The sequence below is a fragment of the Amphiprion ocellaris genome, chromosome 3 (assembly GCF_022539595.1).
Source record: "Amphiprion ocellaris isolate individual 3 ecotype Okinawa chromosome 3, ASM2253959v1, whole genome shotgun sequence".
Classification (NCBI taxonomy): Eukaryota; Metazoa; Chordata; class Actinopteri; family Pomacentridae; genus Amphiprion; species Amphiprion ocellaris.
This window is the reverse complement of record NC_072768.1, coordinates 25,428,492-25,445,230: the sequence shown is the minus strand read 5'-3', so window position 1 is coordinate 25,445,230 and position 16,739 is coordinate 25,428,492. Positions and strand designations below refer to the sequence as shown.

Sequence of the window (16,739 nt, the reverse complement as noted above, 5' to 3'; positions counted from 1 at the left end):
GGCCGTGAGCTGGAATCAAACCCAGGCCACTGCGTCAAGGACTATAGCCCCTGTTCATGGGTTGCCCGCTCAACCTGTTGAGCTATCTGAGCATCAATGCTGCATTTCTTAAAAAAAAAAAAAAAAAAAAGCTGCATATCTGACAATGCCATTTGGGGGAACAGCCTTGGCGGAGCACTGTGCTCTCCGAGTGCTTTTCTAGTTTGATAATTTAATGACCTACCCTGATCATGTGCTTGCAGACTCTCATCAGCTGGTAGTCCAGTTCAGGATCAACCATCTCCACCTCCTGCAGCTTGAAGATCCTCTGGTGGCAACGCTGGGTCAGCTGACGCTTGTTTTCTTTGAGACATTCAATAACCTGCAAAGAGACCGCCAGACACATAAACCCATTTGTTGGTTACTGAAACTCTTGAAATTTACACGATACCGACCATATCTCTCAAACTGCAGCATTAACAAAGCAAAGACAGACGTAGCTACAATTGGCCATAAGGTTTACACGTTATTGTCTTTCCAATTTTAAATTTAAAGTTCCCGCACACAGCTAGGTCTTAGAAAGAAAATTAACCACCTTATTTTGTATTAACAACATTTCAATCATCAAAAGAAACCAGTCTTATGTATTGTTTCAAGTTTCTACAAAGGACAGAAACTGAAAAGTATTCTATACTAACTGAATACAAAATGTGTATTCAACATATGTTCAAACTGAAGGTGGCACAGGGTTCTTGCCCATCTGTAAACCTTAATGCTAACTTTTTCAGACATACTCCTCAATCTTCTTTGTGTTGAGGTATATTTACTATTTAGTATTAATTACTAAAAGTGTCTTCCCTATAATGAAGTAAACAGGCAGAAGTGTGTTAGTGTGTGTAGCTGCTGACCTGTGCATTGCCGAAGGCCACGTTCTGACACAGCCTGTTGATGTCCTGCTTGCAGGAGTCGTACAGCTCTGGTTCTAGACGGATGTCCTCTGACTACAGAAATTCAGAGTGGATTTACAGACAATACAGACACAAACAACACACACAAAATATTTAATCTGTGAAGGTGATATTGATCTCAGTATGCATAATCAATACATCTCAGTATCTCTGAAGACATAAAAACATCAGTGTGAGACTTCAGAACATAAAGGCAGTAACTTTCAACAAAAGCCATGATTAATGCTGGCCCACTGAGGTTTTACAAATGTCTGAAAAGGAGCTCAGTCAGACAGCTTTAAGAGAAGACTGAAGACAAATAATAAATTTCAACTCTAATTAATCCACCAAGGAAGGCGACAGAGTTACGTGACGATCAGTGTTGGTTTGTCCGTCTGTCTGTCTGTTCGCAGCATTACTCAAAAATGGATTTGGATGAAATTTTCAGGGAAGTGACACAAGGACCAAGTAATTAGATTTTGGCAGTGCTGCAGCTAGTAGTCTAGACCCACGGATTTGTTCAAGACTTCTGTATCATTGCGAGATAGCTACACAGCGTCATTGTAACTATGACTACAAGTGAACACTACGTCAGCTGCCTGCTGACGTTCACATAATTGCGATCCTACTACAAATCGACCACTGCAGACTTATCAGTCAGAAATTATCCAAGTAACAATTGATTAAACTGTGGGGGTGTTTCTGAGTCCCATCACTTCCTGCCGCCCGCTACATACGTAGGTCACGTGATTCGGTATCCATACGTAACGTACATATGCCAGTGCAAGGTCATTTTGTTTGTGGGTACATCTATATTAAATGGCCGCATTCTATGTTGCTGTGATGTCTTATCATGAATAACTAATAAACAAATGCTGCATTTCTTTAAAAAAAAAAAAAAAAAAGAAAACAAAAGCTGCATTTCTGACAATGCCATATGGGGGAATGTTGCTATTAGTTTTGTTGATCCTATAAAAAAAAAAATCAAATATACCCACATTTGCCGTGTCTGTTGAAGAAACACATTAATATATGCCCGTTTTACCTTCAAAGCTTCAACATCAAACTGTTTACTGGACATCTCACTTATTTACTTTCATGAATTCAATAGTGTTTCAATGTTAATTTTCTTCAAGGGCATTTTAACACCTTTGGAATTATAAACGGGAACACAGTCAAATTTAGCAATTTATCTTTATCTTCCATTAAAATATGCCATATATCATATAGTGCAAGTTTTGTTCTTTTAGTTCTAAATTGATTGTTTTTTATTAACATGTTGCACTACAATTCAACAATTTTATTTAGTAGAGGCTTTTATCCAAAGTGACGTAGATCTGAGAGCAGATACAACAACTGCTGTCAGACATTCAGACTATCCCATTTATTGCAGTCAGGTATCCTTCTGAGCAACAGTTCAATGGCAACAGTTCAATGGCAACAGTTCAATGGAAACTAAACATTAGATATTACACTGGACAACTGAACAACTCTGACAGAATGTTAGTGAACATACCATCTCTACTTCTTCCACCCGCAGCTGCTTACGACATTTGAGGGACACTCTCTGGTCCTTGGCATCCTGCAGGGTGTCGTTCCTCACTGTGGTGCTGAGGCAAATCACAACATCCACCCTGACAACAACAAGATACAAGACCACTCAACCAATCAGATTTTGGTATTATACAACAGCTACTATCAAAAAAACCCTGTAAAGAGTGATGAGTAAGTATTTTAGATGTGGTTAAAACTGTAGTCTTCACTTTGCTGATGAACAGACAGACTACAATATAATCTCCAAGTCACATCGCTACATATAATTGTTTACCTTCTTACTTATGTTCATTGCAAAATTGCACCAAGTAAAGCTGCTTTTCTAAATTTTTGACAAAACTGTTGTTTTCTAGTTTGAATAAACTTTACCAAAAATGTCTAAATACAAATCTGACTGGGAGTTACAACTGATCCACACACTGTGAGTATAGAGAGCCAAACTCAAACTCTTTACAAAGAACTGAACTTCTGAACCTGAAATTCTGAATTCAAAATAAGGAAACCTCACTCAAAAATCCCATTGGCATTTACAACTACACCAATAAATAAAATAGGGCATTCTAACAAAATGCTATTTTTAAGTACAGGCATTTCAACAAACACCATTTCCTATAAGCTGCAGGCTGAGCAGCAATCAGATGAGTCTGCAATACCAATAGGCGAGAGAGGAGAGAATGCTGTGAAAGAGACATTACAACTGGAAATATCAAAAGCAGTTGTAATGCTGTTTCATAGAACATAGGTTTGTCATAGAGACCAATGAAAGAAATGCTTCAAGAGAGACTGCATGAGTTACTGAAGCTAACAGAGGCTAGCCTGGACATGACAATATGAATCCATACAGATTTCATAGGTTCTGGTCATGTAGAAAAGTTGACTAAACCTTGTCATGCTAAAATATCAGTCTCTACGATATTTAAATTAAAAAAGGCTCAAAAATAATAGCAATTCAAAAAAAGAATTCAAAAACAACAGTCAGTTCAACTTCAGGCAATACTTCTGAGAGTGTTTTTCAAGACTCTAGATTATTCTCTTCAACCTTAAACATAACCTGTACCACAGGTTCCTCTACCTCAGTATTTGCTGGGCTGCTGAATGGAAAAAGGCTGCTGGCAACCCACATTATAATTATAATTCAGCCACCAGCAGGAGAAACCTCAGCAGGAGTTACAGGAACTGTACAACATTTATAAAAACACTTAAAAAAAATTGAGCACTGAACCAGTTTCACAGTTTAAGAATAATAATTGAACCTTTCTAACTTGGATGACATAGTTGCATATCCAATAAAATGGTGTTTTTTCAGATTTTCACTACTTGTTACAGGTGTGAAGGTGCATATTGTAATGTCTCGAAAATGTTTTAGTGTTGGTGTGACTTACTTCTTCTTGATGTTGGGACACAGTTTGAGGACGTCTTCCTTGCAGGCCGTCTTAAACTTGTAGGAGAATCGGAAATCTTTGATCTGAATCTGTAGACAGACAGAAAGGCAGACAGCTGCTTCTTATTTATGAATTCAGCAGACAACTACTGAAGGCAGAAATATGTATGTTAATATAAACACATTTTCATTAACTCAAATATTGGTTACAATTTTAAAATTCCAGAATCAGTCAGAAATATTATATTGGAAAATACACATCCATTTATATCATAACTGACTTTGCATGATGATGTATTCATGAAAGAAATTTGATTTGCAACTTTATTTACCCAAGCAACATCTGGAATTTTATTATTGACAACTGCACGACATAACACATTTTCACCCATCTGCTTACCAGCTGGAAGTGTGTTACTCCCACTGCACACTTCTCATTCATCTCCTTCTGGTGTTTGTTCTGAACCAAACACTCCATCAGATCACCAGTGTCGATCTGATTATCAGCTACCTCCTGACAGACAGACAAACGGAGAAAAAGACACAAACACAAAAAAAGAGGGTAGTATTGTAAATGGTATTCAGACACTTTCAGAAGCTTTTCATACCTCACAAGTTCACAAGTTATACCCTGTTAGGTGTAGTTTTGAGTTTTATATTCAGACTTGGCATGTCTGAATATAAAACTGTAAGAAAGATTCATATAAAAGTCATCCAAGTGTGCACTGCCACCAAGTCGTCACTTTAATGGCTTGATGAAGGTAGCAATGTTACATATTCCTCTTTTGAAAAGGCTTATAACTGAATGACTTTATTGCGTACTTACATGGCAGTAGGCCTGAATGACTGGTTCACATGCTCGCATCAGCAGCGCCTCAATCTGAATATCCTAAAAACAGGAAAGAGTGATGTCATTTGCACAAAACAGTCAATAAAAATTAGCCCACTCAGTTCTACTTAACCTGCTTGTATCGCACCAGCACAGCTCACAGTGACACGGAGGCTATATTCAGATATTAGAGCAGTATTTCCTGACCTGGTGTCAGGAGACCCCTGGAGGACTCAAAATAAAATTGAGGTTTTTGAGATGATTAAAGCAGTAGAAGAAGAAATAACACAATTCTGTCATGTAAATTAGAATGCTCTTTTCTGAAATGTCTAACTTATGATTTTAAACCTTTTAGGCCTCTGAAAATCCTTCAAAGAAAGCAAACTGACAAATCTATGTTATACTATATACTATGGCTATAATCTGTGACAACTGAGGCTTACAACTACAGGTGAAATGGACCAAGCAAAAAATCCAACCCATTCAGTTTACTGATAATCATGGGATAGATACACTACCGTTCAAAAGTTTAGAGTCACCAAGATAACTTCATGTTTTCCATGAAAACTCACACTTTTATTCATGTGCTAACATAATTGCAAAGGGGTTTTTCGAACTATCAAATAGCCTTTCAATACGATTAGCTAACACAATGTACCATTAGAACACAGGAGTGACGGTTGCTGGAAATGTTCCTCTGTACCCCTATGTAGATATTCCACTAAAAATCTGCTGTTTCCAGCTAGAAAAGTCATTTCTCACATTAACAATGTCTAGACTGCATTCCTGATTCACTTGATGTTATCTTCATTGAAAAAAACAGTTTTTCCTTTCTAAAATAAAGACATTTCTAAGTGACCCTAAACTTTTGAACAGTAGTGTATATTCGGTTCATTCGAAATAGACTTTGATAAGCATAGACAGAAAAAGTCCTGTGTTATTAATCTAGTGTAACTTAGTTTGAATGGATGAAGTGTTTAGTGCAGCTCTCAGGTATGTGAGATGTAATAGCAGGTTATTCCCTACAACCGAAAATGAACCATCAAACTTTATGAACCAACACAATGAGGAATAAGCAAAGAATTAATTAAAACACTGTGCTTAACATTGATGGATTCAGTCGATCATGTTATTTCTATATAAACATAACTAGTAAACAACTACTAACAAGCAGTACTTATTAGAAAACCTTTTCTTTTAATTAAGGCTATATAAAAAAAGTGTTTCTTACTCCACCAAGGAACGCGGCGGCGTTATGTGACAATTGGCTTACGTTTGTCCTTGTGTTTGTCTGTTCGCAACATTACTCAAAAACAGACTTGGATGAAATTTTCAGGTAAGGTCATTAGTTTTTGTCAGTAATGCAGCTATATAGTCTGGATCCACAGATTTGTTAAAGATTTCTGTATCATTGTGAGATAGCAGCACGGCGTCGCGGTAGCTATGACTACAAGTGAAATCTACATCAGCTGTCTGCTGACGATCACATGATTGCGATCCTACTACAAATCGACTGCTGCGGACTTATCCATTGGAAATTATATGACTGAGCAGCCTTGCCAGAGTACTGTGTTCTGTGAGTGCTTTTCTTGCATTCCAAATGTTCTGACCCAGAATTTTGTTAAGGCAGTTCACAGTGGTTAACTTCTTTTACAAAATAAAGCTAAAGCTTGTTAAAAGCGGCAAACCCCTTTATCTCCAGCTTTACAAAAAAAAAAAAACTTACCAAAAATAAAACTGTTAACCCAACAGTGTGATATGAAGCATGTAAATCTTTCCAATACTGATCACATTTGATTTGATATTGTTCACAAACCAAATCAAAAAGGTTAGGAGTCACAGATTTAGATGATGAGTATGGAGTTTTACTTAAGACCATTTAGGTATTATACTGTCAATCTAGTGAGGCAGAAAGACACTTTTTGATTTCACTTTGACCACTTGCATTGTATTAGAGAGCAGAAAACATGAAATCAAAGAAGTTTACAGTATTACAGTGAAGTTATAAAAAAAAGGATAAATAGTCCTTAAATTCTCAAGTAATTTACTTAGGTAGTGACTAACCTCTGACTCCAGCTCTGTCAGGTTTCCCACGACATCTCTGCAGTCAGACACCAGATCCTCCAGATGGTCCTGCAGACACTCAAGCTCCTGACCAGCCTCTGTTTTTTCACTGCACCACTTTCCCAGGTCAGTCATACAGCGTCTCTGCAGCTCAGGGTCCAGCTTCACATCCAGTGCCCTCTGATGCAGGATCCTCTGCACCTCTACTTTACAGTCCCGGGACAGCTGCGTGAGGATGATCACAACATCAATGTTTGCAAAAAGCAAGAGAAATAAAGTGCCAAAATTCTGTTGTAAAGTGATGCGCCACCCTAGATTTTGCCTTTACAAATAATCCTCAACAGAGGCTGTTAAAAGTTTTTAGATATGTAAGTAAGTCTATTGAGACAAAGTGTTTCACTCTGAAATTCAGAGGCAACAGAGACAAAATATGGACATTAAGATCGGGAAAAAGTAGATGATTTCTTTTATTATGTTTTCAGTATACCATCAAAGGCTTGAGGAGAGAATTAGAATGCAATACGATCAAAACATGTACTAGAAACCTCATGATATTGTTACTACCTCACAGGACTTGTAGGTAAGCTACTGCAGCTGCTGAACTAATGGCTAACATGAGTTGGGAACATGCTAGTATGATTCAGTTGAGTCTCTTTTAGTAAAGAGCCCTGAAGTTAATGAGCTTGGGTAAGTCAGCTGTCAATAGAAGAGTAAGGTCATGTAGCTTATCAAAACGATGTGTTTGTTCAAGCAACTCTTCAGAACAGAGTGTAACTCTATTGTGAAGCAGTTTCTCCCAGCAAAAAGGACAATAAATAAAACGAGATGGTGACACACAGTTTGCTCCTACCAGTCATCTATAGTTAACTTGATGTTGCCATTACATGTCACCATTTAAAGAAAAAAAAAATGAAAATGAAACTTAAAATAGAAGAGCATGTGACCATATTTTAAAGACGACACCAAAAGAGGATTCAGTTGATGAGTGGTTTGTACAGTTTCTACAGTTCTGATACTTTTACTTCAATAAACATGGTGACAAGCAGAATTTATTTCAACCAACTAGATCTTGAGCCAACCAGTGTAGCTTTACTTTGAAAGGGAGAAAACATTTTTTACAAAAACTGAATTTTGTTCCAAAGAAATCCTACAAGCCTTTAAAAGATATACTGAAACTATGTATTTTGGGAGGAGTATCACTTTAAGCACAGCTAACACACATTACACTGCTGGTTTTAATCAAAATTTCAATTTGTGGTAGTTTATTAATCAGCGTAACCTTGTTTTTTGTTATTGGAGCTTTGTATTGATTCTCCACATCAGTTGAACAGCTCATTTCAGCAATTAAAAACCAGCTCCCACATGCAATGAGACTAGATAAGATTTACCCAAGACAATCAGTTCTCCTACAAACCATATCATGACAGGCATGTCCCGCTTCCATTGATTATCATCATTAGCTCAGCAGACAGACATACTCACAGTCAAACCAAGCTTCTCTGCTTCATCCGCCCCACTGGGGAGCTACAAGAATATCCTCCAGTCAGTGATAATGTTCACAGACTTCCTTTAACCACAGTTTTCATTGTCTTCTGAATGTCGACAAGCTGCCGTGACAACTTTACATACTGTATATACTGTTAGTTTAGACATTTAGCTGCTGCTAAAGGTAACATCCTGGGGATGCATAAGTACAAAAGTTCTCCAATATAGATAAAAACTTTCAAGCAAGGAGCCAAAAGAACCACTTTACCTGAGTTTTAACCATTTCATCTTGCCATAGACGACTGTTCAGGTGTTTTGTGTTAAATCATCTGTTATATATTCAGCAACCTACATATTTGTCACCACACCAGTGTGACAGAGGTCAAGGGCCTTTTCCTTGTGGTTCCAACAGTGTAACGAGAGAAAAGAAACGCTAACTCAGGATAATCATTAAACAACATTGACAGAAGATTCTATATTTAATCTACATTTGCTAGAAGATAGCTCAGAATGACTGATCATCTGTGGATTATTTTAAGTGACTGAAATGCATTTGAGATGGTGGGCAAAACCTGTATATCTCACAAAACCTAGGGGATGAAAATTTACAAAAACTAACCCTGAAGACACATCATGATTATCTGCAGCCTCAATAAATGGGTTGTTTGAAATGTCAGATCAGATAAAAATCAGTGATGGCAAGAGGTGCTCACCCTCCGTCCCTGCTCCACAGAGCGATAGGCGTGGCGGTACAGGCAGGAGAAAATGGCACCAGGTGGCATCATCTCGCTGGTCTCGTTCCAGCCGTGAGTGTGGCAGAGTCGGGACGCATCACCCTGACATTTCTTATACAGGATTGGATCCAACCTGAGCAACAAAACAGAAAGGAATGCACAGATAAACTGGATTGTCAGTTGTCAGAACACAGTCATAATGTCTGATTGATAACTCAAACATGATGCAGCAATGTGGCAACAAACACATCACACATACATCTGCCACATCGGCTGGTCTATGTGTTCATTTCTGAACGTAATTATATAAACAAACACACATACAATAAATGCATGTATTCTAAACACAATGTTAATGTACTAGTGCATATCAAAAGAAAAAGTAAGGTGAAAATGTATTCTATTCTGTTTTTAATTGCACTTAAAGGGAAACGTAACAAAACTTTTCTTTCTTGAATTTTGATGACTGTGGCTTATAGCTCATGAAAATCAAGATTCAAGTATGTTAAAAAATTTAAATATTTAATTTCCAGTTTGAGTAAAGTATGATTCAATTAATCCAAATACTGTGCATCTCTTGGTCTAGTGCAGTACACACAACCACAGTCATGGGGAAGACTGCTGAATTGAAAGTTGTCCAGTAGACAATCATGACACCCTCCACAAGTAAGGAAGGCCACAGAGGGTGAAGGTGAAAATGTCATCTGCTGGTGTTGGTCCACGGTGATTTATCAAGTCCAAAGTCAACGCAGCATCCACCAGGAGATTTTAGAGAACTTCCAGCCTCTATCTGCTGACAAGCTTTATAGAGATGATGATTTCCTTTTCCAGCAGGATTTAGCATATGGCCACAGACCCAAAACTACTGCCAAGTAGTTTGCTGACCATGATGTTACTGTGCTTGACTGGCCAGCCAACTCACCTGACCCCATAGAACCCCGTATGGTGTTTTGTCAAGAGGATGATGAGAAACATCTGATCTAAAAATACAGGCAAGCTGAAGACCACCATCACAGCAACCTAGGCTTCAGTAAGACCTTAGCAGTGCCACAGGCTGATCTCCTCCATGCCATGCTGCATTGATGCAGAAACTCTTGGTAAAGGAGCCCCAACCAAGTATTGAGTGTATATTAAAGTTATGCATTACTTTGTGAAATTTCCTTTTTTTTTGTTTGATCTTGGGAAATAGTCTAATGCACCAATTCTGAGATACTGGAATACAGATTTTTTGTGAGGTATAAGCGGTAATTATCAAAAACAAAATTGAAAAGACTTAAAATACCTCACTTTATATGTAACAAGTCTTTTCATTTTTTTATTTGATTAAATAATTGACGTAAAACACTAAACTATTTCAACAACGTTCTATTTTTTTGAGTTGCACTAGTATGTTGATTGAAACACATTTTAAATGTAAAAAGAATCATATGCAGGAAATGAACAAACTAATCCATGTTTTCATTTCTCTAAATTCTGTTAGAAAATAACAGAAGTCTCACAGTAGGCTAACTTTAAAATGCATTAAACAGAATAAGAGCAAAAATATCATCAAGAAATGAACACAATAAACTTTAGTTCACTGAAAAAATAATATGAACTTAGTCACTGTGACCCAAAGTTTCTTGTCATCTCTATTGTTAAATCAGCCTGGGAATAAATGATGGGAGGACCTACTTCCAGTCTCTGGCGATGAAGTACTGCAGCTCCAACAGTCTTTGTTCACAGTCTTCCACCATCTTCTCAGTGTACAGATGTTCCATCAGACATGACAGGATCCTACGGGATCAGCAACACAAATATATTCACATCTAATCCAGAAAGCAGATCAATATAAAATGTTGAGTTGTTTTGTCTTAATACAGTAATGACCCATCTTTAATGAAACGTGCAGAACATTCTATTTTCACAGACATTTAAATTCCCACAGTAGACTTGAATTACATTGCATTCTTTTTTTGATTGAGATTTACAATCTGGGTGGTTACAGCAGGCTAAATCACAGAGTCATATTTATTCTTCATCCCTCTTACTGAAAGTTTGGACAGTTGTCAGTGCAGTCTAACAAATGTCACACCAGTAAAACACTGGACAACAGAAAATGAAAAACTAGAACAAACTGAACTATATATACAGTCATGAGCAAAAGTTTACATACACTTGCAAAGACCTGCATGTCATGGCAGTCTTGAGTTTCCTGTGATTCTTATAACTCTTAATTTCCTATGATGAAATCAGTGAACCCCATGTGTCTTTGTCACCAAAACAATCATGCAGTTTAGTTCTTTCATAGATTTATTGTAGCTCTTCTGGAAATATGAAAAAATCTGCAGGGTCACAAATATACATACAGCATCACTAACATGTAGCTGAATGTCCCCTGGCCTTTTTCACCTCAACTAAGCACTTTTGGTAGCTGTCTTAAAGCTTTTGGCAAACTTCTGGTTGTATCTTTGACCACTCATCTTAACAGAATTGGTGCAGTTCAACTAAATTTGTTGACTTTCTGACAGTCTGCGGGTTCTTGATGGGTTTAAAACCATGATTTTGAAAAGACAAGTCTGGAACCTTAATTCTAGGTTGATTTAGTCATTTCTTTACCCCTAATGATGCATGTTTTGGGTCACTGTCTTGTTGGAACACACAACTATGTCCAACACCCAACATTCTAGCTGATGATTTTAGACTTTCCTGAGGCATGATGATCATTAAGCTGTTTTAGTGTCACACTAACTGGTGTAGGTATGCGTTAGCCATAATGGTAGAAAGTAGTACTTTTATTTCTTCTATGGCCCTGTCAGTCTTCCTCTGCCTGGTGTGTAAAACAAACTATTTAGCGTGTGTTCCAAAGATAAAAAGGTCTGTACCTGATTATTTTAAAAATAGAGTTTCGCTTGCACCAAAGTGGATGGTGCAACCAATTTTTTTTAGCTGGTCGCACGACCAGTGGCGGCATGGCTCAGTGGGTAGAGTGGCCGTCTTGTAACCGGAGGGCTACCGGTTCGATCCTGGCCTGGAGAGCTCATGTCCGAACCCCTAACTGCTACTGATTGGTCGTGGTTAGCACCTTGCATGGCAGCTTCCGCCATCAGTGTGTGAATGTGTGTGTGAATGGGTGAATGTGATGTATAATGTAAAGCGCTTTGGGTATCGTTACAGGTATAGTAAAGCGCTATATAAATACAGACCATTTACCACTGCTTCAGCATCAGTGAAAAAATTTAGTTTGGAGTCCTGGTCTATAAAGTAATTTGCTGTAAAAAAAAAATTCTATTTATTTTACATTTCAATTATCACATTACAGTATGTAATGCAAATATTTTTTCTTAAAAAAAATTTAAAAAACGAAACAATAAAAGTACCAGATCGATGAGCAGTATCAGTAAGAATATTAGTACTGTTAACATCTTAACAATACCCATCCCTACATGTAACAGTCAGTAGAGCAGGACTCACATAGGGTCTCCGTTGCGGATGTGTTTGCATGCTGTCTGGATGACAGACTCACAGGCCTCGTTAAGCGCCCGATCAATGCGATAGTCGGCTCCTGGGTCGGCTTCCTGGATCAGTGTTTGGAGCTGAGGACAAAAAACAATAACATCTACAACAGAATCTAACACAAACAGACAGCCCACACTAGAACCTATCCTCTAGTGCTATAATGAATTTTGGGTAATGTAGGAAAGCATTATCTACGGCTGATAGTCACATAAAGTTGAGGGTGCTATTGGATCGAGAATCGGTTCTCAATGTCTGGGAACATTTGAAATAAAGATTACTCTTGAAAACAGCTTTTCAAAAGGTACAGACTGAATCTGCCAGATGAACAAAGGCTTGTTTATCTGAAGGCTCAGATATGGCAAAGCAAACAGTCTAAATTGTTTCAGTTTTTCAAAATACAGGCAGAAGCAATGCAGCAAAAGTGTAATTGCACCAAAATGATTATACGCTATGCAGAATTAAGCATTTCTTTTGGATGTCCCCAGCCATAGTGTCTGACTGCACAAAGTGTGGGTGGGCTAGTTACCCTTCCCACAGGTCCAGTGGAGGACTATCCCAACTCAACTAAGAGCATGGAAAGGAAGAAACTGCCCAGCAGCCCTCTGAGAAATGGGATAAAAGAAGGACCAATCAGGACGGATACTACAGAAACAACTAGAGCGGTACTTGGCGACAGAGAAGATTTTCTGGTTGTGTGCTTGTGGATGCACGAAGGAAAGAACACTCAGAGGTTTGAGACAACACCAGGGGAACAAAAGGTGTCCACAGGCTGATAAAGACAGGCTGAAAGACCTCCATGCAGTATGGCTTGATCTGGAGAACGCATACTGATTGGTTCCACACCAAAGATTTGTCTTGGACTTCTTCGACCTGCCTGCCTGTGTCAAGAACATCAGAGAGCTGCTATGCAGATGTGAAAATATGCCACTCACTAAAGAACTACACAACTGCAACAGGGGAATAGCATTGGTTTGCTCCATCTCACTAAACCTCTTCACTGCCTCCTTCGAGATCATTCTGATCGACGCAAGGACAATGGTCAGAGACGTGCGCAATAGTGCAGGCCAACGATTGCCATCCATTCACTGCTTCATGGATGACATAACCTTACTGCAGACAGCCGTATGTACAGCGAGGCTGCTTAAGAGACTCGAACAACTGCTTCCCTGGGCCAGGATGAAAGCAAAACTTGCCAAGTCCCGCAGCCTCTAAATCCGCAAAGGTAGGCAGCTGGATTCTACCTCCTTCCAGGTAGCACGTGATAGAACCAAAGTGCTAGACAGCCAACCAATAAAGGAGCCTGGGCAGAGAGTACACATCTGATCTCACAGACAGGCACATGGCAGACACTATATCCAACCAACTAGAGGAGGGGCTGAAGAGAATAGACCAGAGCTATTCTGGTCTTCTTCCCAGCAAATCAAGCGTGGTGCTATCAGTTCACACTTTACCATCACCTAATGTGGTCTTTGAAGATGTGTGAAATAACAACAGTGGGAAAGCTGGACACCAATGCTAATAACTACAGCGGTGGAAAAAAGTTTTGAGACACCCTTAAAATTTTAGACAGTCTCAAATATCATCATGAAATATTTGTGGAACTTTATTTTTAATATATAATATTAAAAATATTTGTGTGTTTCAAAAGATGTGGCTGCATTAGACAGACATAACTATGATTAAAGATACACCAGCACATTGTTTTGCGGTATTTATAGAGGTTCTCCATCCCAGAAATGCGGATTACGATATCCCATACTTTGCGTGTTGTGCATATTGACTGGAAATAAATTTTACTTTTCCTCATAGCATACTGAAAAAAACACAGTAAAGACTGATTTTCAACTCACTGCCTTCTGACAGTTGGGCTCAATGGCTCCCTCGTCTCCCCGACCGACCCTCATAAGGCAGTGCAGAGTTCGCCCTTTGCGGTGCAGACCGGAGCAGTGACCTTCAATCTCACTGCGACAATGCAGCACGATCTCAGGACTCAGAGAGAAATCCTCCATCAGCATCCGCCTGTAATCCATCATTTCACCCTGACACTCACCACTGACCACACGACCTGAAATACACACATATAAATGCTCTCACTAAGCTGCAGCTTGTTCAGGTTGATGAAGTGAATTTCACATTATGAAGCTTTCCTTACTATGGCATTTCCTTTTTACAGTTTTGACAAAATTAGCAAGATGAGGTTCATTTAGAATGATGCAGAATGAATTGTCTGTGCAACTCTTTTTATGAAAAAGATAAACTAAATCTGAAACTTAACTTTATATATTTTTGAAAATATTTACATTAAGATAACTGTTTCTTATTTTTGTAAGAATGAATTTTGAATCCAAACTTTTTAATTAATAAAAAATGTATATAACTTTTTCACTGTTACTTGCAATAGAAGAAGTCTTTTCTTGAAGAAGGCAACATTTTATAAAGACGGACATAAAGGTGTGAGGTTGATAGTGTAGTTGAGACCTCAATAAATCACAAGTGAAAGCAGACTAGTGTCTGACAGGTAACTGGACTCAGACTGGCCTCTGACTGTCAGACAATCAGTTAAAGACAGATATATCAGTGGTTTAACTAAGAGTGACTGACAGAGAAAGTTGATTCTGCTTACCTCGATGTACAGCCGACTCCAAACACAGCAGGAGGTAAGACAGGCGAGCTTCTCGGGCTCTGGGCATATTGGTGTCCACACTGCAGCGGTACTTCCTCAGGTCTGACTTGCAAGCTTTAGCAAGTGAGTAGCTCACCTTGTAGTCCTGAGCAATCAGCTTCTGCCTGGTGGTCAGCGCCTCACGACACTGAAGACACAGCCACAGTCATCATCATGGTACAATACAGTATACAGCATGCCTGAGCAGGTATTTAGTCCAACTTCTGGGCTACAACAAGATGACATTTCATCACTGACTTCAATGGTAATGTTTAAACCATGTTACATTGCCTTTATTGTGCCCTCCAAGCACTCTCCTAGCAATCTGTGTATTAATGCAAGATATTGTCAAACGTTTAACCTAGGGATTTAATACATTTTTTACTGGTACTTCCCAACAGCCACTTAGTTACGATTAAAAAATAAAATAAAAAAAAATTATTAAGCTTCATCTATCAGGTTTTAAACACTTAACAGTTGAAGTGAACAGTACTCACCCTCTCAGACATGGCTTCCTCAAACTTGTGATTAAAGAGACATTTGTAAACTCTTCCCTCCCCAGCCAACGTCTGAAAAATCAAGACACACAACAGTCCATTAACTACTGCTCTTTTACTGCTGCATTTATGAGATTCAAAATTTCAGAATCACATTCATGTTGCATGGATGGCTGATACTTTAAAGAAGAATAGGTAAGATGACCTCTGGCATTAATAGCCATTCATTAAATACATTTTAATATCCAACTTTTTTCTTCTCTTTTTTTTCTTGAGAAGATGAATGAATTGCAGTGAGGGGTTAGTAATTAGGAGATAGTCTGCTGTTGTTACCACTGTGATAGTGAAATTGTAACAAGGATCTAGAGGTGTATCCCAGCACATCCGTAGGTTTCTCAAAGCCAAAATTAACGCTTTCGAAGCTGAAAACTAAGCTGAAGATCAATGTAAAGAGCTATAAAGATGACAGATAAGAAAACCAACTTTCCTCTCAATTTAGACAATTGGTAAACATTGCAAATCATGACATAGGCACATAAAGAAAAAGCATTGGAGGAAATGAGCATTTGAAGGGTATGACATACATTAGTGCTAAGTTGAATAGAAAGGATGTAGATGGCACGGTGAGAGATTCATCAAAGAAATCGGTCAGCAACTGAGTAAAAACTGTACACATGTAGATGTGTATTCAACTGTCAGCAAATTCTCACATGTTCACAGAAACGTTCTCGGTCTTCTCTGCAGGCAAAGTAAAGGTAGCGGTCGAGGTGAAAGTCATCAGAGGAGAGCTCGGCAACTCTCATGATGGCCTTTTTACAGTCGTCCTTGATGGCATGCGCCCCTGGTTGCTCCTCGGCCTCCCGCACTAAACCTTTTTCCAGACAGGCGATCACCTCACCCTGTGAGTGGATGTCCTGCACAGAGAGTGACGTTTACACAGTTACAGCAGGTACAGTTCAGTCAGTGTCACTCAGCTTGGGTACAATAAGGATTCACTTTAAGACAACAGTTATAGAAAAAGTTCAACGATGGGTCATTCCATCTTATCATCAGCGGCTTCTGCTCAACCATCTTTGGTTTGCTTGAAATTCTTATATCGTTTTTTTTAT

At 38.6% G+C, this 16,739-nt stretch overlaps 1 protein-coding gene across 2 annotated transcripts in view; it reads right to left on the bottom strand.

Moving 5' to 3' along the window:
• Positions 1-16,739, bottom strand: part of glg1a (golgi glycoprotein 1a) — a 49,499-nt gene that overhangs the window by 11,567 nt on the left and 21,193 nt on the right. Inside the window, exons 5-19 of one of the 2 annotated variants that reach the window (XM_023263392.3) lie at positions 16,341-16,544; positions 15,631-15,702; positions 15,095-15,281; positions 14,322-14,536; positions 12,427-12,548; positions 10,648-10,749; positions 8,953-9,106; positions 8,237-8,278; positions 6,755-6,979; positions 4,688-4,750; positions 4,262-4,375; positions 3,863-3,951; positions 2,443-2,560; positions 888-980; positions 224-361 (exon numbers count right to left, since the gene is read on the bottom strand). In XM_023263392.3, the coding sequence (XP_023119160.1) occupies positions 224-361; positions 888-980; positions 2,443-2,560; positions 3,863-3,951; positions 4,262-4,375; positions 4,688-4,750; positions 6,755-6,979; positions 8,237-8,278; positions 8,953-9,106; positions 10,648-10,749; positions 12,427-12,548; positions 14,322-14,536; positions 15,095-15,281; positions 15,631-15,702; positions 16,341-16,544 (1,938 nt within the window). The remainder of the gene's footprint in view (positions 1-223; positions 362-887; positions 981-2,442; positions 2,561-3,862; positions 3,952-4,261; positions 4,376-4,687; positions 4,751-6,754; positions 6,980-8,236; positions 8,279-8,952; positions 9,107-10,647; positions 10,750-12,426; positions 12,549-14,321; positions 14,537-15,094; positions 15,282-15,630; positions 15,703-16,340; positions 16,545-16,739) is intronic. The other variant, XM_023263393.3, reaches the window with a different exon arrangement.